At 42.4% G+C, this 23,935-nt stretch overlaps 2 protein-coding genes across 2 annotated transcripts in view; both read right to left on the bottom strand.

The window, feature by feature from the left end:
• TDRD12 (tudor domain containing 12) overlaps positions 1–15,009 on the bottom strand; it is a 133,263-nt gene extending 118,254 nt beyond the window's left edge. Inside the window, exons 1-6 of the mRNA XM_073307859.2 lie at positions 14,919–15,009; positions 13,332–13,354; positions 12,128–12,181; positions 7,245–7,397; positions 6,160–6,296; positions 366–485 (exon numbers count right to left, since the gene is read on the bottom strand). Coding sequence (XP_073163960.2) covers positions 366–485; positions 6,160–6,296; positions 7,245–7,397; positions 12,128–12,157 — 440 coding nt within the window. The 5' untranslated portion in view covers positions 12,158–12,181; positions 13,332–13,354; positions 14,919–15,009. The remainder of the gene's footprint in view (positions 1–365; positions 486–6,159; positions 6,297–7,244; positions 7,398–12,127; positions 12,182–13,331; positions 13,355–14,918) is intronic.
• Positions 15,010–18,527: 3,518 nt separating this feature from the next.
• NUDT19 (nudix hydrolase 19) lies at positions 18,528–23,663 on the bottom strand. The gene is made up of 3 exons (XM_073307845.2): positions 22,860–23,663; positions 20,691–20,898; positions 18,528–19,442 (listed from the first exon to the last, which is right to left on the bottom strand). Exons 1-3 carry the CDS (start codon positions 23,604–23,606, stop codon positions 19,204–19,206), a joined length of 1,194 nt encoding a protein of 397 aa, XP_073163946.2. The 5' UTR covers positions 23,607–23,663; the 3' UTR covers positions 18,528–19,203.
• Positions 23,664–23,935: the final 272 nt, after the last annotated feature.

The raw sequence follows: 23,935 nt of genomic DNA, 5'->3' as shown, positions 1-23,935 counted from the left end.
AGGGGATATAGGGCTTGGGGGGATATTTTGGGGGAAGACGTCTCCAAGTGGGCTCTTTCCCTGTTCTTTATTTAACATGCTTGGTGGTGGAAGCATAGGGTTCAAGGACAAGGCAAAGTTTGTACCTTGGGGAAGTTTTTAACTTAAGCTGGTAAGAATAAGCTTAGGGGGTCTTTCATGCAGGTCACCACATCTGTACCCTAGAGTTCAGAATGGGGAAGGAACCTTGACAGGGAAAAAAAACTATTATAAAATTATAAAAATAAATGTCTTTTATTTTGCAATTAAGCTGTGCATTTAACTAAAAAATGTATTATTACTAATTTTGTGTATAGTACACTATATTTTTCTCAAGCCATACTTACACTATTTCTGCAGCATCTTCACAGAAATCTATACACAACGTGACTGGCTTTGTGCAGTACAGTCTAAACTTTTTCGCTCTATATGGGAGTTGCATAAATGCTTCCACTGCAACCCGAATGCTTAACAGTGAAAAAAAGTTTTAAACATAATTAGATGTAACAACCTGATATGAATCTCTATTCACTACACATTCTAGGGCACAGCAGCACTCCCATGTCCCACCCCGCTGCAGCTGGCAACACAGTGTTAAGAAACCAACTGGCAGTTGAAAAAGCAGAAAAGCTTGTTTTCTTTTTCAAGTCTACGCCCTGGTCTACACTACGAGTTTAGGTTGAATTTAGCATTGTTAGATCGATTTCACGCTGCACCCGTCCACACAACGAAGCCATTTTTGTCTACTTAAAGGGCTCTTAAAATCAATCTATTTCTGTATTCCTCCCCGACGAGGGGATTAGCGCTGAAACAGACATTGCCGGGTCGAATTTGGGTTACTGTGGATGCAGTTCAACAGTACTGGCCTCCGGGAGCAATCCCACAGTGCTCCATTGTGACCGCTCTGGACAGCGCTCTCAACTCGGATGCACTGGCCAGGTAAACAGGAAAAGACCCGCAAACTTTTGAATTTCATTTCCTGTTTGGCCACCGTGGCATGACCACGCAGAGCTCATCAGCAGAGATGACCACGGAGTCCCAGAATCACAAAAGATCTCCAGCATGGACCGAACAGGAGGTACTGGATCTGACCGCTGTATGGGGAGTTGAATCCATGCTATCAGAATGCCGTTCCAAGAGACGAAATGCCAAAATATTTGAAAAAAATCTCCAAGAGTATGAAGGACAGAGGCTATCACAGGGACCTGCAGCAGTGCCGTGTGAAACTTAAGGAGCTCCGGCAAGCCTACCAAAAAACCCAAGAGACAAACGCTCACTCGGGGTCAGAGCCCCAGACATGCCACTTCTATGATGAGCTGCATGCAATTCTAGGGAGTTCCCCTACAACTACCCCACACCTGTACGTGGACTCCTGCAAGGGAGTCTCACGCAACAGGGATGAAGGTTTTGGGGACGAGGAAGATGATGAGGGGGAGGTTGAAGATAGCGCATACCAGACAAGCCATTCTCCCCGACAGCCAGGAACTGTTTATCACCCTGGAGCCAATACCCTCCCAACCCGAGCTCCTGGACCTTGAAGGCGGAGAAGGCATGCCTGGTGATTGTACCTTTGTAAATATAATATACGGTTTAAAAGCAAGTGTGTGTAATGATTAATTTGCCCTGAAGACTTGGGATGCATTCGCGGCCAGTACAGCTACTGGAAAAGACTGTTAATGTGTCTGGGCATGGGGCGGAAATCTTCCAGGGACACCTCAATGAAGCTGTCCTGGAGGTACTCCCAAAGCCTTTACAAAAGGTTTCTGGGCAGGGCAGCCATATTGCGTCCTCCACAGTAGGACACTTTACCACGCCAGGCCAGTAGCACGTAGTCTGGAATCATTGCATAGGAAAGCATGGCAGTGTGTAGTCCCGGTGTTTGCTGGCATTCAAGCAACATCCGTTCTTTCTCTCTCTGTGTTATCCTCAGGAGAGTGATATCATTCATGGTCACCTGGTTAAAATAGGGGAATTTTATTAAGGGGACCAGAGGTAGCCGTTCCTGCTAGGCTGTTTCCCTGTGGCTGAAAAGAAATCATCCCCACTGTTAGCCACGCGGTAGGGGGAGGGGTGAAGTGATCATCCCAGAGAATTGGGTGTAGAGGAGGGGTTAGTTGGGTTTGTGCTGCACGTTAACCTGAAAACATCAGCCCCTCATTTTAAATGGCCAATGTGTCTTTTTCAATTTTAATCTCCCTTTTTTCCTCCCGCAGCTGCAAATGTTTCAACGCTGCAACCAGCATCTCCGTCCCAGAGGCTAGCGCAGATAAGAAGGTGGGAATAAAAAGCACTCGTGATTAAATGTTTTCTGAGCTCATGCAGTCCACCCAAACTGAAAGAGCCCAGCAGAATGCGTGGAGGCAGACAATGGCAGAGTCCAGGAAAGCACAAAATGAACACAAGGACAGCAGGGACGCATGAGAGGATAGATGGCTGGAGCAACAGGAGAGGTGGCGGCCAGCATCATGATGAAAGGAGACAGGATGCAATGCTGAGGCAACTGGAGGATCAAACTGATATGCTCTGGCGTATGGTTGAGGTGCAGGAAAGGCACAGACCGCCACCGCAGCCCCTGTGTAACCAACCGCTCTCCTCGCCCAAATTCCATAGCCTCCTCACTCAACCACTCCACCCCAGAGGACTGCCCAAACAACAGAAGGCTGGCATTAGATAAGTTCTGAAGTGCAGTGTGGCCTTGTCCTTCCCTCCTCCCCCACCCCACCTGGTGCTTTCCTCCTCCCCCACCCCTCCCGGGCTACCTTGGCAGGTATTCCCCCTATTTGTGTGACAAATTAATAAAGAATGTATGAATTTGAAACAACAATGACTTTATTGCCTCTGCAAGCGGTGATCGAAGGGGGGAGGGGAGGACAGCTGGCTTACAGGGAAGTAGAGTGAACCAAGGGGGCGGGTTTTCCTCAAGGAAAAACAAACAGAACTGTCACACCGTAGCCTGGTCAGCCATGAAACTGGTTTTCCAAGCTTCTCTGATGCGCAGCGCATCCTGTTGTACTCTTCTAACCATCCTGGTGTCCAGCTGCGCGTAATCTGCAGCCAGGCGATTTGCTTCAACTTCCCACCCTGCCATAAACGTCTCCCCCTTACTCTCACAGATATTGTGGAGCACACAGCAAGCAGCAATAACAATGGGAATACTGGTTTCACTGAGATCTGAGTTAGTAAACTGCGCCAGCGCACTTTTAAACATCCAAATACACATTCTACCACCATTCTGCACTTGCTCAGCCTATAGTTGAACAGCTCCTGACTACTGTCCAGGCTGCCTGTGAATGGCTTCATGAGCCATGGCATTAAGGGGTAGGCTGGGTCCCCAAGGATAACTATAGGCATTTCAACATCCCCAATGGTTATTTTCTGGTCTGAAAAGTAAATCCCTTGTTGCAGCTGTTCATACAGACCAGAGTTCCTGAAGATGTGAGCATCATGTACCTTTCCCGGCCATCCCACATTGATGTTGGTGAAACATCCCTTGTGATCCACCAGTGCTTGCAGCACCATTGAAAAGTATCCCTTTCGGTTTATGTACTGGCTGCCTTGGTGCTCCGGTCCCAAGATAGGGATATGCATTCCGTCTATCGCCCCCCCACAGTTAGGAAATCCCATTGCAGCAAAGCCATCCACTGTGACCTGCACGCTTCCCGGAATCACTACCCTTGATAGCAGCAGCTCAGTGATTGGGTTGGCTACTTGGATCACAGCAGCCCCCACAGTACATTTGCCCACTCCAAATTGATTCCCAACTGACTGGTAGCTATCTGGTGTTGCAATCTTCCAAAGAGCTATTGCCACTCGGTTGTGAACTGTAAGGGCTGCTCTCATCTTGGTATTCTTGCGCTTCAGGGCAGGGGAAAGCAGGTCACAAAGTTCCATGAAAGTGTCCTTACGCATGTGAAAGTTTTGCAGCCACTGGGAATCATCCCAGACCTGCAACACTGTGAGGTACCACCAGTCTGTGCTTGTTTCCCATGCCCAGAATCGGCGTTCCACAGCATGAGCCTGCCCCATTGCCACCAGGATGGCCAAATTGCTGTGGCCCGTGCTTTGAGAGAAGTCTGTGCCCATGTCCTCATCACTCTCGTCACCAGGCTGCCATCGCCTCCTCGCCTGCTTTTGCAGGTTCTGGGGCTGCATATACTGCATGATAATGCGCGAGGTCTTTACAATTCTCATAACTGCCATGGTAATCTGAGCGGGCTCCATGCTTGCCATGGTATGGCATCTGCAAGAGAGCAGAGTTGCAGGGGAAGTGGTCGTTCAATGACGATGGTTTGCAGACCTATTGCACAGTCTGCTGCCAGGACACGAAAGCTGAGCAGGCTGCACGCTTGCCATGGTATGGTGAGACAAGAGCAGCTGAGCAGAGCTGCAGCAGAAGCGGCCCTGTGAGACCACCAGGAGAGGAGAGTGGCAGCAGAAGTGGTGGATGACAACGGTCATGTAGAGGACCTGCGAGGTGGATTCACAGCATCAGGAGAGCAGAGTTGCAGCAGAAGCAGTGGATGACTACGATGGTTTGCAGACCTACCGCACCGGCTGCTGAAAGCAGTATGGCACCCGCACGGAAAAAAGGCACGAAACGATTGTCTGCCGTTGCTTTCACGGAGGGAGGGATGACATGTACCCAAGCGTGACAATGTTTCTGCCCCATCAGGCATTGGGAGCTCAACCCAGAATTCCAATGGGCAGAGGAGACTGCAGGAACTATGGGATAGCTACCCACGTGCAACGCTCTGAAAGTCGACGCTAGCCTCAGTACTGTGGACGCACTTCGATGACTTAATGCGCTTAGTAGGGACGCACACAATCGACTCTATAAAACTGCTTTCTAAAAAGTCAACTTCTATAAATTCGACCTAATTTCGTAGTGTAGACATACCCTAAGAATACTAACTGTGTGAGAGAGGATAAGGTCTTAGTTCTAAAATCTTGAAGGGACATAGTGATACAAAATAATGAGTTCAGTTTACAAACCTACAGATAATACTTCCTTTGATTAATAAATAAGTTAAATTTAAATGCAAACCATGTTTTGGTAAATATTTTTTCTTCTGTATCCAGCACATTTATGGTAGTATTATTCATTAAAAAAAATTAAATGTTTTTGTGAATTTTAAGTGAATTTCCTTCCAAATATAGCTTGACACACATCACAAATAAAAGAATTGTCTAGTAAATAGGAAATGCATCATTCACCATCTTCTAACATAATAAAGTAAAAATTAAGAATCTGAATAAATGTAAGTTAAGCTATATAACTGCTTAAATAAATGTGTATACATGTAGTGTATCCATAGAGTTAGCAAAAAGGAGCACCAAATTTAGTATAAAGGCTATATTTAGTTGCAAATCAACATGTTTTAATGGTTACTAACCAATGAGACTCAGTTTTTCTTTAGAAAAAAACTAAAAAGTCCAAATGCAAAACATGGTTTAGATTGATGATTTAAATCAAGGTTTCCTGTTTTTTGTATTTTAATCATGATTAAAATCAGTGATTTCGGAAAGACTTAAATCAAAGCAACTAACTCCCTGCCACAAGCCCCCTCCCGCACCCCAACTTCCTCCCAGAGCCTGCGTCCTGCATCCCCTCCCGAAATGCTGGTTTTTAGAGCTTTCCGGTTGGCAAAGTGTCAGATAACACAGCTTTTACTGTACATGCTAGCAGTAACAGGCTTCCACATCTTCCGCCCCCTCCCCAGAGCATGCCCCATCCCCAGTCCTCCCCTTCCCTCCCAGAGCCTCTTGTACGCCATCGAACAGATGTTCCCCAGCATGCAGGAGGCACTGGGAGGGAAGAGGAGTTGATCAGCGGGGCCGGCGGACCCCTTGGAGTACCCTCACAGCCCCCAGTTTGAGAAACGCTGCCCTAGAGGTATCTAGCCTCTGTAGTGACACATGTAGCACTTGATACTGCAAATAATGTCAGGCAGTGTTTAAAACTGAGAGTGATCCCATTATATGCCTAGCAGTGTTTGCAGGACCTGACCTACAGTCTTCACAATTTAAACTACCATAGCTCTCTAGTTTTAGTCAATATAAATCAAGATTAAAAATATTTAAAAGTGTATTAATTTGAAAAAAGCCTTCATCAATAACTTTGTAAATCACAATAATACATACTTTTTTGTTTTAACAGGAATATACTTGGCATAATCCACAAGGAAACACTCTGCTAGGTAATGATCAGCACAGAACAGGATTGACTTAACAACTGCTCTACACCAGCATTTCAGTTCCTGACAAAAAACCACACAAACCTGGGGAGATAAAAGATGCATATATTTCTGTATATGGACCTAGATTTGTACAGGTTATATATTCACTTCTTGAATACAGAAATAGCTACAGCACAAAGTCTTTTTCTAAGGAGAGAAGAAAATATAGTTTTATTTCCCGTGATGTCCTCAAAAAATGTATTTTACATCTTATGTGGTTATATATTATTTCTACAAATGTACAGTAAAAGCTGTTATCTGGCACTTTGCCAACCGGAAGGCTCTACAAACCAGCATTTCAGGAGGGGGTGCAGGGCGGCGGGAGGGGGCTTGGGGTGCCGGATCTGGGCGGTGCTCACCTCGGGCGGCTCCCCGCAAGTGGAGGAATAGCCACTATTCCTAGGTGGAGGAATAGCCACGGGGGCTGCATTCGCTGCTCCTGCCCTGTGCCCTGGCTCTGCAGCTCCTATTGGCCGTGGTTCTCAGCCAATGGGAGCTGCGGGGGTGGTGCCTGGCGGGCAAGGGAAGTGCACAGAGCCTCCTGGCCGTGCCTCTGCCTAGGAACAGCAGAAACATGTCGCCACTTGCGAGGAGCTGCCCAAGGTGAGTGCCGCCCAGATCCGGCATCCCGAAACCCCTCCTGCGCCCCAACTCCCTGCCCCTCCCACACCCAAACTCCCTTCTTCTTAGTTAACTGGAATTTTTGACTTACTGGCACCCTCCATTCAACATGCCAGATAAAGCTTTTACTGTATATGTACTCATCCTCTAACTTAAATTACACAAAAATACCTCTAAACCCATACCACACACTTTTCTCAAAAGTTCAAGACAATGTAGTTACATTTGAATTTAAGTTCACTTTCAGGATAAGCAATTCTTATAAGCTATGACTCTAACATACATATAAACCTCTAACAACCCAATAAAACACCACAATTTTCTACTTCCCTCACAATCTTTACGTAGCAAAATGACTGAAAATGTTACCTGCCCTTCTTCTAATGTTAATGGCTTTACTTCCTCCACATCTCGGTTATAGAACTGATTCATTTCAGCATGCAGTTTTTTATATTCCATTTCACTGTCTACAAAAGGCCCGCATCCTTTTACAAAGACCCAAAAGCAGCCTGGGTCTTCAATCTAATCAAAAGGTGAAGCATAATTAAAACCACACAAAAAAAGATGACAAGAACAATGAGCAATATCAGGTGCTGAACTTTTAGTTAAAAAAACCCTAAAAGCTGCATATTTCCAAGAACATCTTAGCAACATACATACATACACAAACTTTCAAAGACAAAATGATCACTAATATTCAAATCACATAACTGGCACTGTGACATGAAAAAAGTTAAAAAAATCAGAGCTTCTAGTGGCTTTAAAAAGTCAGAAATCTTCTGACATTTACACTTTGTCATTAAAACGTGAATAGAAGAGCTTCTGTAAAAAAAAAAAAGATAATCTGTTTAACATCCCAAACAACAACATTTACACATTTAAAGTATTACATACTATACTCTTAGTATAACCAAGTCCAGTTCACCAGCTGTGTTGCCAGGAACAATTTCGCCTGTCTTTAAAAGGGATGCATTCTAGGGCCTCCAATCCAGAAACAAATTGAAGACAGCTGGTCTTTCCTCCACACTCAGGGCTTGGGGATCTGCAGCACAGCACCTTTGGAACAAGGTTTCACCTTTCCACTGTGCTTTGGGCTTCAGCACTGACGTACAGGTTTTTCCAAAGTTCACCTGCAAGGCAAGCTGGCTTCCCCAATTTTTTTAACCCATAATTTTCCACAGTTTTGGATTAACTCAATAGCTTAAGAAATGCTGGTAACTTCCAAAACTGTAATACACTCAACTTCATGTTTTCTTAACATTTAACCCAACATCTATAACGGACTTTTAACTAAAATAATCTATTCCTTTTCTGTGGCAGATGTTTACCAAAAAGAATTTCTCTGAAGGAAGCTAAGACGGTTGAATATGAAGAGTTCAATCATCTAAACCGAAGAAATATTTTTTCCTCTCCCTACTGTCTTCATATCCAACATCTTCAAAATAAGACACTATGAGGAGTTAAAAAAAAACCCCTGGGAAGATTACTGGACTGTTTAAACCGTACACAGAGATACAAAAACTGGGGGTCACGAAAGGTTACTGAAACACCATATTTTGCAACACATTCCTATCAAATCCCATGGGATCATAAGTATGTCTATCTTATAGTGGTTGGAAAACGCGGGCACACAGGACCAAAGGATTCACTCAGCATGTTTCCTCATAAAATTACCTTTATCTGACCATTATGTGGCATCTCTTGTGGAGTGAGCAGTTTACAGGAATGCTTTATAAGCTTCTTCACAAGATTTAGGGTTTGTGATGATTAATCTGCTGAATGTGAACTCCTAGTGCAACACTGTGGCCAAAAATACTAATGCGATCCCAGCATGCATAAACAGAGAAAATCTCAAGCAGGAGTAGAGATGTTATTTTACCTCTGTATTTGGTACTCATGACATCACAGCTGGAATACTGGGTCCAGTATTGGTGCCCACAATTCAAGATGGATGTTGAAAAATTAGCAAATGTTCAGCAAAGAGCCACAAGAATGATTACAAGATTAGAAAATCTGCTTTACAGTGACAGATTGAGCTCCTCGAGTCTGTTTACCTTAACGAAGACAAGGTTAAGGGATAACTGATTACAGTCTATAAATTGCTATATAGGGAACAAATATTTAATAATTGGTTCTTCACTCAAGCAAAGAAAGGTATAACACAATCCAATGACTGGAAGTTGAAGCTAGACAAATTCAGACTGGAAATATGGTGTACATTTTTAACAGTGAGAGTAATTAACCTTTGGAACAAACTATTAAAGGTCATGGTGGACTCTGACAATTTTAAAATCAAGACTAGATGTTATTCTAAAAGATATCTGCTAGGAAATATTTTGAGAATGTTCTATGGCCTGGGAAATCAGAATTTAAGCCTGTTTTCTGCATTTATAAAACATTAGCTTTCTTTCTGCATGGTTAGAATCATCTAGAGTAGTGGTCTCCAAGCTTTTTGAATCGCGCACCCCAGGGCCAGCTCTGGGGAAGCAAAGAAAAAAAGAAGAAGAAGAAGAGCTGCCACCAGCATGCCGCCGAAGAATCAAAGGTTCAGGAGTGCTGCTGCCACCGTGCTGGCAGCGCTCCTCCTGCCGCGCACCCCTAGGGATGGTCTTGCGCACCCCACTTTGGAGACCACTGATCTAGAGCAGGGGTAGGCAACCTACGGCACACAAGCTGACTTTCAGTGACACTCACGCTGCCCGGGTCCTGGCCACCAGTCTGGGGGGCTCTGCATTTTAATTTAATTTTAAATGAAGCTTCTTAAACATTTTATAAACCTTATTTACTTTACATACAACAACAGTTTAGTTATATATTATAGACTTATAGAAAGAGACCTTCTAAAAATGTTAAAATGTATTACTGGCAGGCAAAACCTTAAATTAGAGTGAATAAATGAAGACTCGCACACCACTTCTGAAAGGTTGCCGACCCCTGATCTAGAGACAATTCTAATAAAGACACAGGACCAGATGATAAGTATGAATCAAGTCCCTTTCACACTGCTTCTTGCCTCCCTCATGAGCATGAGGATTTATCCTGCTCCTGCAGCTGGAAAACCAAGCTTAACTGTGCCCTTCTACGCAGGACTGAAGCATGGTAGAATAACTGGCACATCTTTTTTCTGTGCTTGTTTCTCTTTTCCTTATCCAGCCTTCTATAGGGCAAAGATAGGCAGAAGCGTTGCGTCTGTTCTGCCTCTTTCCAGAGAAGGCTAGTAAATTAAGTTAAAAGGCTCAACTAAATAAGGGGATCAAAGGTCCCAGCGCAGCAGCAAGTTCTGGTTTACCACCAAGACGGGTACAAACAAGATAAAAGAAACCCATTGAAATCTGCTGGATATCAAGCAGAGAAAAACTTGGTGAACACCAGGGATGGTCTGGTTCAGAAAGTAGGATAGGAACAGGGTTTGCTGACTGCACTGCAGGAGGAAGTTAACACCATGTACGTGGGGAGGGATGAGGGAGGGACTAATAGCAGTGTAGAAAAAGGACAGTTGTGTCTAGGGAGGGAGCATAGGATGGATTTTTAACAGAGTATTTACAATAAAAGGAAACGTTAGGTTTAGTTTACTATCGTACATTTAATATATTTAGAAAACGTATGTCATATTCACAAGAAATATTATGTTGGGCATAAGAAAACCCTATATTGTCAGTTTAATTATTTTTAAATGATGTAAGTTAATCATCGCTAGAATATTACTGAGTCCTGTTAAAAATTGCCTAGGTAGTGACCAAAGATTTGGAGCTGAAGACTACAATTTTGGGTTTAGGAGCAAACATTTCCCAAGACAAAAAAATTAGCCTTGAGCCCTGGGAGTAAGGACACATTTCATGGTTTCACAACAGACAACATTCTCCTCCAACCATCTCCTACATACAGGGCGTACCTAGAACACATCACACCTGCCCTTCCTTGAATCAACCCACAATTTGTTTAGTCCCCTCCTCGGCTCAAGAATCCTTTATGGAGAATCCTAATTACTACATTTTGGGGATGGAAGAAAAAGAGCATGCAATTGGAACTGAGCTCTTCAAGTGGAAATGTTCAGTTTTGTCAGAGCCACAAAATTTCTGGCCACTTTTTCCTTCTATCCTTTGTTTTCTTTCTGTATTCATAATTCAATTTTTATGGTATTCAGAAGTTCCCACCTAAAGCAGCCTTACTAAAATTATATTAACCTAAGTGGAGAATCACTGAGGTAAAGTGGGCAAACAGATTTTGTGCCAGGCCTAGTAAATCTCTGTAAAATTTCTGCAAGTGCCCTAAACCATGCATAAAAGACAAACAATCAGTCTATAATATTATGGGCCTCTCTTACACAGGGAGCAGGAAATGTCATGAGTGCCTATTCTCTTTCCCACCCTGAGGAACAGGTAGTGGATTCAATCATTCACACATACAGATCTTTTGAAATCTGCCTGGATCACAAGTTATCTGTGGAATTCCAGCACCTCTGTAATAATTCTCACTTTCCACCATCTTCATAGTAGCCATGCTCCTGCAGAAGCATGCTCCTATCAGTCCCAAACTTGTTGTTATACCCTGTTTTGTAGAAAAGGGTCCCACCATAACAGAGGACAGTGAGTGATAATACCTACTTGGTCAGCATTATCTTAACTGTTGTTTCCTCACTTATTTCTAAGGAATGATGCTGTCTCCCCAATAGGCCTTCCATATGGGCAGGGCAAAGAGAACATAATACTACAGAGCCATAGCTCCCTGCTTTCTACCCACCACTTCCCCAAGGATCTGCTGAAACTTAAACCTCTCTTTTTCATAAAAGCAGTGGAAGGATAATGCAGATTTGCATGCACACTCACAAAAAAAATAACACTTTGTTTTTCACTCATTGTAATAACACCCAAAACTACTATAGCTAAAATATATTTCTCTATTTTTACATTTTGTTTACTTTGTATATATGTGTATGGTCAGTATCACATGTTGCTTCTATGGGGCTTCATGCAGTAAAATGGGAGAAAAAGTTATGAATATTAAAGTTTCCTTGCAAATAAAAATTGGCAGAGAAAATTCAGGAGCAGATAAATATCTGAAATTACTTTTAACTTTTTAAAAATTTACTAGATTTCAACTTGTCTATATACCCATAAGGCCAAAAAAAAAAAAAAAAGAATGAACAATTTTATTCTGGGTATTTTTTTCCTGTCCCTAAAGTTTCTTGTGTTCCAATATATGCACAAGTTCTTTACAATACTGAGACTTCTTTTAAAACAAAATCAATATACCTTCAATATCAAGACTTCAATCATTTTCATCTACTGAAGTCCTCTTCTGTAATGCTGAAATGAGATATAAAGGATAATCAAGTGTTTAGCTATCAATTTTATAGAAATCTTATAAATGTTGAAGCTAAAATTGTAGTGATACTATCCATATCTAAAGAGCCTACAGATTTAAAATAAGCCCACTTAGTCAGCTGTATTTTTAAAGATATCTAGCTATTAGATTTGCAAATACAGCCTTCACAAAGTAAACCATTTTTTCTTAATGAGACTTAATTTGAAGCCTAATTAAGATTAACTACCCAACACACAACCACATCCATATAAAGTATCTGTTTAGTGCAGTTGGAATATCTGGAATACATAACTTATTTTGATCCCATGTCTACATCAAAACTCAAGAGGAAAACTCTGCCTAAACACAAGCCAGTTGCAGATTAGTTAACTAATGATGGGGCTAGGCAAGAAGCCACCTGGGATGAAATTCTGTCCTCGCTGAAGTAAATGGCACATTCCCATTTAATCTTAGCAGGATCCAGAGTGAAATCCTCATTGCATTCCTATTGCCTGCATTATGCAGGAAGTCAGACTAGATTGTCATAATGATCCCTTTTGGCCTTGAAAGTCTCTTTGCAAATTTGTACAAGTCATTTATGTTCTGATTTTCGGAAGCGCAAAGCAGAGCACACACTGTTCCCACTCGCTTAATGGGAGCTGTAGATGCTCAGTACCTCTAGGTGGGAAAAGAAGAAAAAAAAAATCACACCATCACCCTTTTTTCCCCAAGTTACCTATCTGTAAAAAGTTATGTTTCCTCCTTTTTGTAAATCATTTCGAGATCAATGGGTGAAAAAATAGATTATATGTGGTGAACAACAACAACAAGATAATTAAGCTGTAACTGTTTGCATTCCGTTTTAATTTATACTTCAAAGTCCTATTAGGAGTTTAAATTATGCACAGGACTGAAATAAACACATTTTTCCACCACTACACTTTCCACCCCCACCTCAGCCCAAAACCTGTATTTTTTCAGTGAACAGTTGCTCACGCTAGATTTTCAGAAGCCAAACGAAAAAGGTGTACTGTATCTGCACTAGTCCAGTTAGCAAATTACTAGCGCTGAATTTTCCAAAAATCTTACAGAGAATTTAAGTATTGTAGTACAGTTAGTATTTGTGTCTATGAAGGTATATTTGTTACTCACTTTGTCTCTTAATGACTTGATCTCTGAAATAACAAAAGAGTTCAGTTAATAACCTTTCCTATAAACAGAAATTTGGGGCAAAATGGTGGTCAGATCTCAGTTACATGATCCAGTGACTGACACACTGATCTACAAAAAGAAAAGGAATACTTGTGGTACCTTAGAGACGAACAAATTTATTTGAGCATAAGCTTTCCTGAGCTACAGCTCACAGCTGTAGCTCATGAATGCTTATGCTCAAATAAATTTGTTCGTCTCTAAGGTGCCACAACTACTCCTTTTCTTTTTGCGGATACAGATTAACACGACTGCTACTCTGAACACCGATCTACAGTTCTCACTCCAGTCTTACAAAGGAAAAAAGAACTCCCTTAGTGAAGATTCATAGATAAAAGAATGAAAAATTGATAAACAAACAAACAAGAAAGATCCTCTCCTCCACATCTCTGATAAAAATCAAACAATGGGCAGAGAGAGATGAGTTTTATCTTTGAAGGTGCAGTGAAAATTTAGAAAGTGCAGTAACTCCATTTACAGAGACATACAATATTTAAAGATATACCATCAACTTAAAAATCACAAGTGTCTGAAAACTACTTAAGTAACACCTAAGAACACTATAAATTAAAATATTATAGTAAAACACTATTTTTTCCATTTTTTGTTCATCTGACAGCCTTTTTGTCTAGTAAATTGTTATTTTTTATATGTAATCTGTCATTTTTCTCTTTTGTTTGGGTGTTCCTTTCATACAGCAACCAGGGAGAAAAAAAAATTAAAAGTAAGAAAATGTGATTATAAAAACAAAAAGTGTGGCAGGGGACTATGTAAGGACTAGTGTGATATCAGAAACAACTTTCAACTCTTTAAATAAATATCAAGCTCACAAAATCCTATAGATATTTTAAAGGGAGCCCAGCCACTGGGAAGCAGAGGAGGATGGAGGGCTGAAAGTTGACATTTCAGAGTGAAAATGAAGCCCAAAGAAGAAAAGCTGGTAAAGAAAAAGAAAAAAAAGCTGAATTTAATAAAGAGCCTGAACCAGAAATCTAGACAAAAAGGGCATATTTCAACCATTACAAAGTGATGCAATCTCTATGGATATATTATCACAAGAAATGCGACAACCCTCTTTCAGGCTAATGCTCCCATTATACACACTCTAGTTTGGGGGACCATATGTTAGGGAGGAAGTGACTTCCTATCATCTCTCAATTTAGCAATAAATGTGCATGAGCAATAAAAAAAACCCACACACATATACACCCCTCCATATCAGAAATAAAACACAGAAGGAATATGTGGGACTTCCTAACCCCTTAATCAATGTTATGGTCAAAATGTGTGGGACTGATGAGGGGACCCACACCCCTTCTTGATATTGGGGATCAAATGTTTGGGAGCATGACGATTTGTCTAAATCCCACATTCACCTCAATATCTGAAAAATATACATGACAGGGGTAAGGGATGGTGCAACTTCCCCATAACCCCACCCCTTAAACACACACACACCAAAATACTGGGAAAGACATACACCCAGCACGCCCATACCCACCATTCACACACCCCTAGCTTGAGACTCACATTTATAAGGAAAGCACACAACTCTCCTCCCCCTTCTGTCAGGGTTAATGCAGATCCCTGGGGAAAAGAGAAGGGGGCGGGGGGTGGCTCTAGTGTTAACAACCCACTGGGGATAGAATTTTTTTTCTTTAAGAAAATTAAGAAAACTATTTCTCCTCCCCCTCCCCATAATCTCCTTCCCCCCGGTTTTATTTCTTTGCTGTTTTTTTGAGTTTTCTCAGAGGGAGGCTGCATCCTTTCCCCCACCTATCACCCCCTTAACAGCCCTCACCCTCACTCACAACCCCCACCCCACGAAGGTGCCCGTAGGCCAAGCGCCTACTACTAACAGCCACCCTCACACTTCTCTTCAGAAGCTTCTAGAAGAGCCTCTTCCCATTCTTAAGCTTGCCACCTACACAGCCTGAACGGCTAGAAGAGCTAACTACCATGCGCAATCCTCCCGCCGACACCCACTCAACTCCAACCATGCGCATCTCTACTGCGCCTGCGCCTGAAGCTACACTAGTAACGCTCTTCCTCCCGCCCCGTTCCTCGCCCCGCGCTTGCGCAGTGAGGGGGCTACACGAGCACACGCTACCTGCGCTATGCCTGCTGTATGAAAATCCCTGCGTTCCCTATCTCACGCGGATACGCTAGTGTGACGCGCCCCCCCAGTACTGTAATGGCGCCAAACTGTCTCCGCTTAGGTGTGCTATGCACGCGCAGGATTCCAACTGTATTCTCCCTGGCAGAGCGGGAAGGGGGAGGGTCTAAGGCGCTATTGGAGAAGGCGGGAGAGGGGGCGATGTGAGGCAGGAGAAGGTGAAGGGTGCGAGGAAGGTGTTGAATGTTAGTTGTTTCTTGGGACTTGGTCTAACGCTCCAAACGGCTGCCACAATCTTGCTATGCTAAAGGAACCTGACACAAAAATGGCCGCTCATTGCGTTCCCGCCCCCAGCCATTTTACTCCAGCTCCTGCCGCGATCAACAAAACAAAGCTTGAAAAAATAGATTTTGTGACTGTATCAGTGCAAAAGAGTAAAGGAGTATTATGTAGTGCTGTACTGTCTTCCATGGTCAATGAGGTAATCCCCTGCATGTCATCTTTGCTGCATTTCTTCTCACAATTCATATTAGTATACAGATGAACTGCAATTAGTGAAGTAAAGGGAACCAGATAGGTAGTGTGGAAGTGATGAATGTCTCATGATGAAGCTGATCAGTTGTAGTATAAAGATTTTTAAATTCTCTTATCTTCCTAGCACTCATCTAATTCCCCTCAAATGCTAAATTATTGGTTCATCATTCTGTGTCAACCCCCCAACTATGAGTCCCTCATTGCTTTCACCCTCTTCCACTTCAAATACAAGCTTCTTGTGCTTATCTTTAATGCCTTTTACAATTAACCTACTTCTGTAATCTTATTACATTAAGTCCCTAACCCTCCTCTCTGACTCCATCACTGGTATGGACGTATCCTACCGTGGCCCCGCTGGTGACAGATCTAACACACCTTCCTTATTTTCCCCTTTCAGACTCCCCAGTAATTCCATGACAGCTCTTTTGCTTTCATAATGCTCTTTGTGGAAGATACTTTATTACCAAAAATAGCTCATATAATCCCCAACAAAAAGTATTAAACATAGTTCACTTCCCACACGCAGTGAATATAGTCCTTAAAACCCCACTCTTTCCAGCAGGCACACCCAACCAGCCTCTCTGCTGAGAGGCCCTCCCATACCATTCTCCAGTATCTTCCACCACTTCTAGGCTCCTTTTCAGTTCTCTTCTGTCCCTCTGCAAGGACAGCCGCCACATCCCCACCCCTTCCAGCAACAGTGAACACCTCTCTTCCTACAGCCTCTCTACTGGGAGATCATCCTCAGCAAGAGAGTATCCCTTACTCCTTCTGCCTCTCTCACTGTTTCCCTGAGTCCAGTGCTCCAATATGGAGGTATCAGCAGATAAGCTCCTCCACTGTTCTCCAGCCCTGAGCTTCAAGTCTCCATCTTTGATGGCAGCAAGCAACAACCTCTTGCTGCTCTCCAGCCTTTTCCCAGGTATCAATCACAGCTTCCTTCCAGGACCTTCCATCCTTCCCCGGTCTCTGGCAGTTCTCACCTGCCTTTTTCCTGACTGAATCAGTCTGTGCTCTAACACAACCCTCATCCACAAGGTCTCTCCCTCTCCAGTGCCCAACCTGCCCTGTTTTAAACCCAACTGAGAGGTGCACTGATCCTGCTTCCTCTTAAAGAGCCAGTGTCACCCTCTGACAGTCTGCTTCTTTCATGCCAACCTATGTGCACAGATCTCAGTCCCCAAACTAGTCCATAAAGCCATTACCCTATCCTTAAAAGTCACTTTTACTGAAATGCCTATATGACAAACTGCCAGGCAATACCAGCTAGATAGATGGACATCTGCTATTTTCTTGGGTTTATTTGTATTCTATATGTAACACAACTAAATAATAAAAATTAAACATTTCAGCATTTTTGCATCATTTTACAGGTATATGTTCAACGTAACTCTAGTAAAAACAAACAGCTATTAGTTCAGTGCCTGAAAATTTAGCTATAAAGATTTTTGCCACTTTTAGTGGCTAAACAAAAGTTTAAAAAACAAGCTCAAGCTAGGGCATTTAAGTGACCACATATGCAAAACAAAAGAGCAGAAGCAGGTTGTACCCGTCATTCTCCTAATACTGCAGTGGTTAAGAGCTGAAATAGCATGAGACACTAACCCACAAAATCTCCCAATTGCCACTGTTTCTTCTTCCTCTTGTCTTCTTGTCTAGCAGAGGTGGTTTGAACATTTTCAACTTTTGTCAATATATGCTGTTTTGCGAAAGCCAAAACATTTCACAGAGATTTATTGATTTTGATTAAGTTTTGACAGTAAGGTCTCAGAGACCCAGAGTGGACTCCCTAGTCACTTACAATTTGAAAACCTGAGCTTTTTGATCTGAAAATGGACGTTTCAACAATTCTGTTTGTGAAAGTGTTCAAAAAGTTTTGCTTTTGTTCTAGTCCAGAACAAAACCAAAATTTAAACCCTCAAAAGTTGTCATGAAATGGAACTGTTGTTCTCTGGCGAGCTCTACTGTCTGGGGTCTAGCTCCTAATTATCCTCTCTTTTCCCTTTTATGTACAGCATGGAGCACATTTACATAGATCTCACATCACTGGGTCTTCCTCTGAAAACTCCACTTGTAAAAGAAAAGTAGCAGAGATGAACAACAGTTTGGGAGCTATGTGAGCTGTATTCCCACACCATGAGACAAAGATAGCAAGGCAAGATACCATCAGTATAATAGTCAAGGAGCAGATGTGGGATGTTTGAGGTAGGACAGTAATGTTTTCAAGCCTCTACATTTTCCTCTTCAGTTGTTCATACTGATATATATGGTAACATTAATTTCTGTATTCTCAGAACTATACAGTAAACCGTATTTTCATCTTTTAAGTTGTTCAAATCTTTAAATGAAAGTAAATATGGTACTAAATAAAGGGAATGACTGCTGTCAAACCAGTCCTTAGATCGTTAGTTCTTAATTTGGAAATAAACAAATTTTGAAGGAAATAAATCTCTCAAGCCTCAGTACACCTTAAGTAATACAAATAAAACTAATTAAAATAAACATTTATTGAACAATTATATACAAAATATTGTTGGCAAATAAGTTAACTTAATGAACGCATGTTGAGATTCCTAAAGATGAGAGTAGAAAATGCAGTCATACAATGGAAAACTCCTCCAATTACATTTGTAGACACATTAACATATTAGTGTGATCGAAAAGATCTCTCTTGGAAGCAGAATAGAAGAGCTAGCTAACTTCTAAGTGCAACAAGAATATTTCAGTACTCAATGAGAAAAGGGAACTGAATTGTTCAAGGGACTAGTCCACTTTTATGACATGCATTGGCAATGGCCAAATATCATTACCATAAAATGGCTCTTTGGTGAACAACATGAATTAAGTTGGTAGTTTACATCAATTTCTCAGTGAACATATGTCCACATCAAAACTAGCACATTTGTTCAGTTTCAAAGTACTAAATATATTTGAAGTCTGAACCCTTCTCTTACCCAAAGTAGCCTCTCCTGATCTTGTTTGAGATACATTGGCATGGCAACATAAAGAAGCTTGTACTGTTGATGCCCATGATGTACCTGACCTGTTCTTTGGCAAATGAAGACTTCAGCCTCCAGGGCTAACCACTTAGCAACTGTCACAAAGGACTAACTGCACTAAAATATATAAAATTTGATACATACGGAATTTAACAGAGATGACATATTATAGTCTGCTATTGCAATCTGCATTACTTCCCACTATATTAGAGTCAATCTTTAGAGGATTGATGTGTTTATATTTTGGTTGGATATTAACATGGACAGTAAGATTGTTAAGGTTTTGTATTACAACTCGGTGAAGCTTACTGTCTTCTTTCATTAGTTCTTCAACCTTCTTATCTGTAGACAAAAAAAGTTTCTTTTCTCCTGTATAATCTGGATCTTTCGGATACAGCTCATCTCCTGAAAAATATTAAGTTTTAATTAAATACTTTTATTTTTCAGTGATCTAGCAATTTTTAGGATACAAGCTACTTTATTATCAGTATTTGAAAATGTGTGGAAATGGAGTTCAGAGTACAATCAGATTTAAAAGAAAATTGCTTCCAATCTTTCCCAAATTTCAAGATGGCCATGAAATTCCATAATAGCCACCAGGAATGTAACACTGCAGGTTCCAGATGTTGCAATAAATCTGGAATCTAATGGAACATTCAAGTTCAAAGGCAGCTTTTTCAGATAGTAAAATGTATTTATTTTTTCCATTACATACAAATAAAGAAATATCCAAGAACCTCACGTACACTAATGAATATGGTCTCAGTGCATCCTTGACATAAGAAATTACAGATTATAGATGGACAAATGAAGCAGAGATTAAGTGACTCCCACTTTACACAAGAAGTTGTGGCAGACTAAGAACAGAAAGCAGATAAGATTAACCAGTTTTGTTTAAAAACTGATCTTGGTGGAAGAATCTTGTCCAGCCTTTTATGGAGAGCAAGTGTAATATGATGAAAATATAGAAAGGAAATTAGGAGACAGAAGACCAATTGTAATAAATAAGAACATTAGAGAGGAGATGACCAGAAAAAAAAAAAAACAACAAGAAGCAGAAAATAGCAACTAAAGATACAATTTATGCCCTTTTGCCAAAAAATAAATAAAAATAAAAAAAAAGCGGCAAAGGACGTAAAAACTAAAATGTTTAAATAGGCAGGTAGTAGCAAGAAATGAAGATATTAAAAAAGATGCACTAGCTAATAATCACTCGGGATACTGCAATGTTTGGGACTCTTGCTTAGCAGGGATCAGATCCATTGCCCAATAAGGCCAGTAGGATGGGGCTATAACCCATCCTGCAGACAAAAATGAAAAACAAATAAAACAGTCGTATCCTTCAGCGTGAAAAGTATGACATAATTAAAATATTAATGATTCCCACAATACCCTGTATGAGAGTTAACACACGTTGACAATCTGATTAAACGTAGAAATTACCATACTGTCTAGTCCAGTACCCTAAGAGTGGCCAATATCAACTACTTCAGAGGAAGAAACCCTGCAATAGGTTTGGGTAATGGGATAATCTACTCTCAAGGAAACTTTTTTCTGGATCCCTAGTAGTCAGTTGGCCCCAAAGCTCAAGGGTTTATATCCTTTCCAATGCTCTTTTATGGTAATAAAAGCTCTTTCACTTGGTTAATTTACCTGGTAACAGCTGAATGTAGCCATCCAAAGCCGCCAAAGTAACGGGCATCCAACGTTCACACCCTTCTAAAGCACGATCAGAACCAAACCTATGCAGGTCACAAAGTGAAGAAAAGTTGCACAGCCTACATAATTCATAGAACTGAGGTGGAGCAAAGCATATTTCTTGAGACTTAAAGAGTTCAAGAGCTTCTGGAGGGGTTGACCACTGTAAAAGAAAGATAAACATGAAATATTATTTTCTTCTTGATCTCTTTTGGTGAAATTCTATCAATTGCATAAACCCTACTGAAACCCTTAGCAGTGGCAAGGAAGGCCTTGTGTGAACAACATCTCATCTGAACAGTTTACCCTATTAGCATTCTGGATTCCAAAAAGAGGTACAATTTTCAGTGTGTTGCCCGTAGATTTAGACTGAACTAATATAAATGTGAAATGGAACTGTATTGGTGAGTTATACACACACCAAAAAAACACCCACACACAACACAAAGTTTCCAAATGGTAGCATTTTAAAACATTTCTTCTACAAAAATTTTGATTTTTTTTTTAAATTCATAAGACACTTGAGGATTGCACATAGGTGTGCCAAATATGGACTTCAATTTTGTTTTTAAAAGGGGATATTAACTCTGCTTTCAGGGCATAATAAAGACTTCCATTGAATAATGCAAAACTCAAAGCAAACTCAGCTACAGAATTGCTACAAATGCCTTCATAATTAAGTGAAAATTTACCTCGAAGCACTTGCTTCTTAGCCAAGATGAGTATGCAGTTTTCAGAAATTAGAAAAACCAGATACAGAATGTTAACTTCATGTCAATTGTATTTTCTATATGTATGAAATTCTTCCATTATCACCCAAATGTTGGTTTCATGTATCAAGACTATGGTGTGTGGGCCTTTACTGACACACCTTTCCCTCCATGTTCTTGTGAATGACGTCCACAATAAATTTCTGATAGGATATTGGACAAAAAGTAAAAAAATATATATATATATATAATCAAGTATTAACTTGTTCAAAACAAGTTCTCTGATGTTTTAAACTTTGGTTTGTGTTTCACTGTATGTAGTTTCTATCAGAGATAAATACTCACAAAGAAACACTGGTAGTGTTAAAAAAAGTGTAGTGAATTTGTACAAGGGACCACAGTTATTCGACAACCGTCTCTGTCTTGAGACCACCCCAGAGTATGCCCAAGCATATAAACATTCAAGGGTCACATCCCACTAATACTGCATAATGTGGGTGTATGATGGGTGATTGTAACAGGAGGATCTGCCCCTTTAATACTTCACGGAGCAGCCAACCCCCCACCACAGAGAAAATCCCAGAGACAGATTCTAGGAAGAAACTGAAGCAGCTGATTAGCATCTCATGACTGGCCCACACTCTCAGCTGGACAATATAAAGAATGGAGTTCCATAAAAGGGTAGGATTAACTAACCATCCAGTGAAAAGAGCAGGAGATGACAGGCAGGCAGTTCTTTTGAGCCCCCTGGGGTTGCCCCTACCCAGCAGCTACCGAGCGCAGAAGACCCCAGTCTGAACCCCTGTCAGAGTGTTATTTGCGTTAGAAAAGCATGCAAAAAAAGTTTCCCTCTTTGTGGAGACAGTAAACATAGCCCTGAAAAAAGCGACAGAAACCTAACATGGACACGGCTGACTGTCTATCCCCAGCAAGTGACTAGGGCCACCAGTATACAGTCATCTAGAAGCGGGTCACCTTTTGATGGTCTTCTGTGGTTGATGTATTTATCCTCTGGAAGTCTAACATCTCCTACTAGTCCCACGGCATGTGGGTGTATAACGGTTAATCATCTAAAATCCAATCACCTCCTACTGTGTACAAAATATGTAATATATAGTAGGTTTCAGAATGTCAGTAAGTGTATGGACAGCTGGAATCCGGCAGATCAACTCCAAATGGTGCTGCACAAGGGTGCAGATTACAAGATGTACAAGGACGTCTATAGGAAGTATATTTACATAATCACCTAGTTGACCAGCACTATGTCGGAGGTATGAAGACACTGGGAGGGAGGGAAGGAGGAGAAATGAGTGTTGCATAGGCATAGCTCCTCCTGGGCCCTCCCTATAGTTTCCATGGGATGTAAGGGAAGTATAGGGAAAGACAGAAGGTGTTTGTGGTTATGAAACCTTACCTGGAAGCCTGTCACCTCCTGCTCATCCTGCGACGTGTGCGGAGGCCGCTCCTCAAGGCAGCACAGGTAGAAGGCAGTGTCGTAGCGCCGGTCCCCCCGGCCAGCCCTGGGCACCGGAGTCAGCCAGTTGCCCCACTCGTGCAGCGCCCAAATGTTGGGGACGCAGCGCAGGTAACGGCAGAGCTGTAGGAAGCAGGCCGGCTCCTGCTGCACCCGTCGCCGCCACTCGGCGAGCTCCGGACCCGGCGGCAGGTGGTGCTGAGGCAGCAAGCGGGCCGGGCCTGGATCAGTGGCGGGGCCGGGGCCCGACACCAGGAGCAGGATGCCCGCCTCTTCGAAGGTCTCCCGGATGGCGCAGATGCGGAAGGCCACGTCCCCCGGCAGTGGCGAGCCAAGGTCAGCCCGGTCGGTGGCGAAGACCGGAGCTCGGTTACCGCCCGGCGGCGACGGCCGCACGGAGCCCAGCCCGCAGCGGGGCAAGGCGGGCAGCAGCCCCAGCCAGTCAGCAGAGAAGTCGGCCGCCTCCAGCAGGCCGCCTGGGAAGACGTGGGCGCTGGGCAGGAAGCCGCTCCGATGGCTCCGCTGCAGCAGCAGCATCTCGTAGTCAAAGGGGCCTAGTAGGGAGCGCACCGGCCGCGCCGGCGCCCCGCACCCGGCAGCCAGCAGCAGCGTAGCCGCCTCTCGCCAGTGCCGCAGTTGCGTGTTCATACCGGCATGGAGGACAGGAAACGTGGTGGCTCGGTGCATAGCCACCGTCCCCGTGTACCACCTACCTCGGCTCCATCGCCCCCAGCCTCCTGGGAGGAGCCACTACACCTGTGAGGCTTAAGTATGCAGTTTAATGGACAAAAACAAGGAGGAGTCCTTGTGGCACCTAGAAACTCATAAGGTGCGCAGCAGGAGGAGCACCGTCAGCACAGCGGCAGCTTTTTTTTTTTTTTTTTTTGCTTCCCCAGAGATGGCCTTGGGGGTGCAAGATCCAAAAAGTTTGGAGACCACTGTATAAATACATAGTACATGAGAAGATGGGAGTTGCCTTACCAAGTGTGGGGGGGTCAGTTCTAATGAGACAATTA

This window comes from Lepidochelys kempii, chromosome 12 (genome assembly GCF_965140285.1).
Source record: "Lepidochelys kempii isolate rLepKem1 chromosome 12, rLepKem1.hap1, whole genome shotgun sequence".
NCBI classification, from domain to species: domain Eukaryota; kingdom Metazoa; phylum Chordata; order Testudines; family Cheloniidae; genus Lepidochelys; species Lepidochelys kempii.
This window is presented reverse-complemented; position numbering and strand designations above follow the sequence as displayed.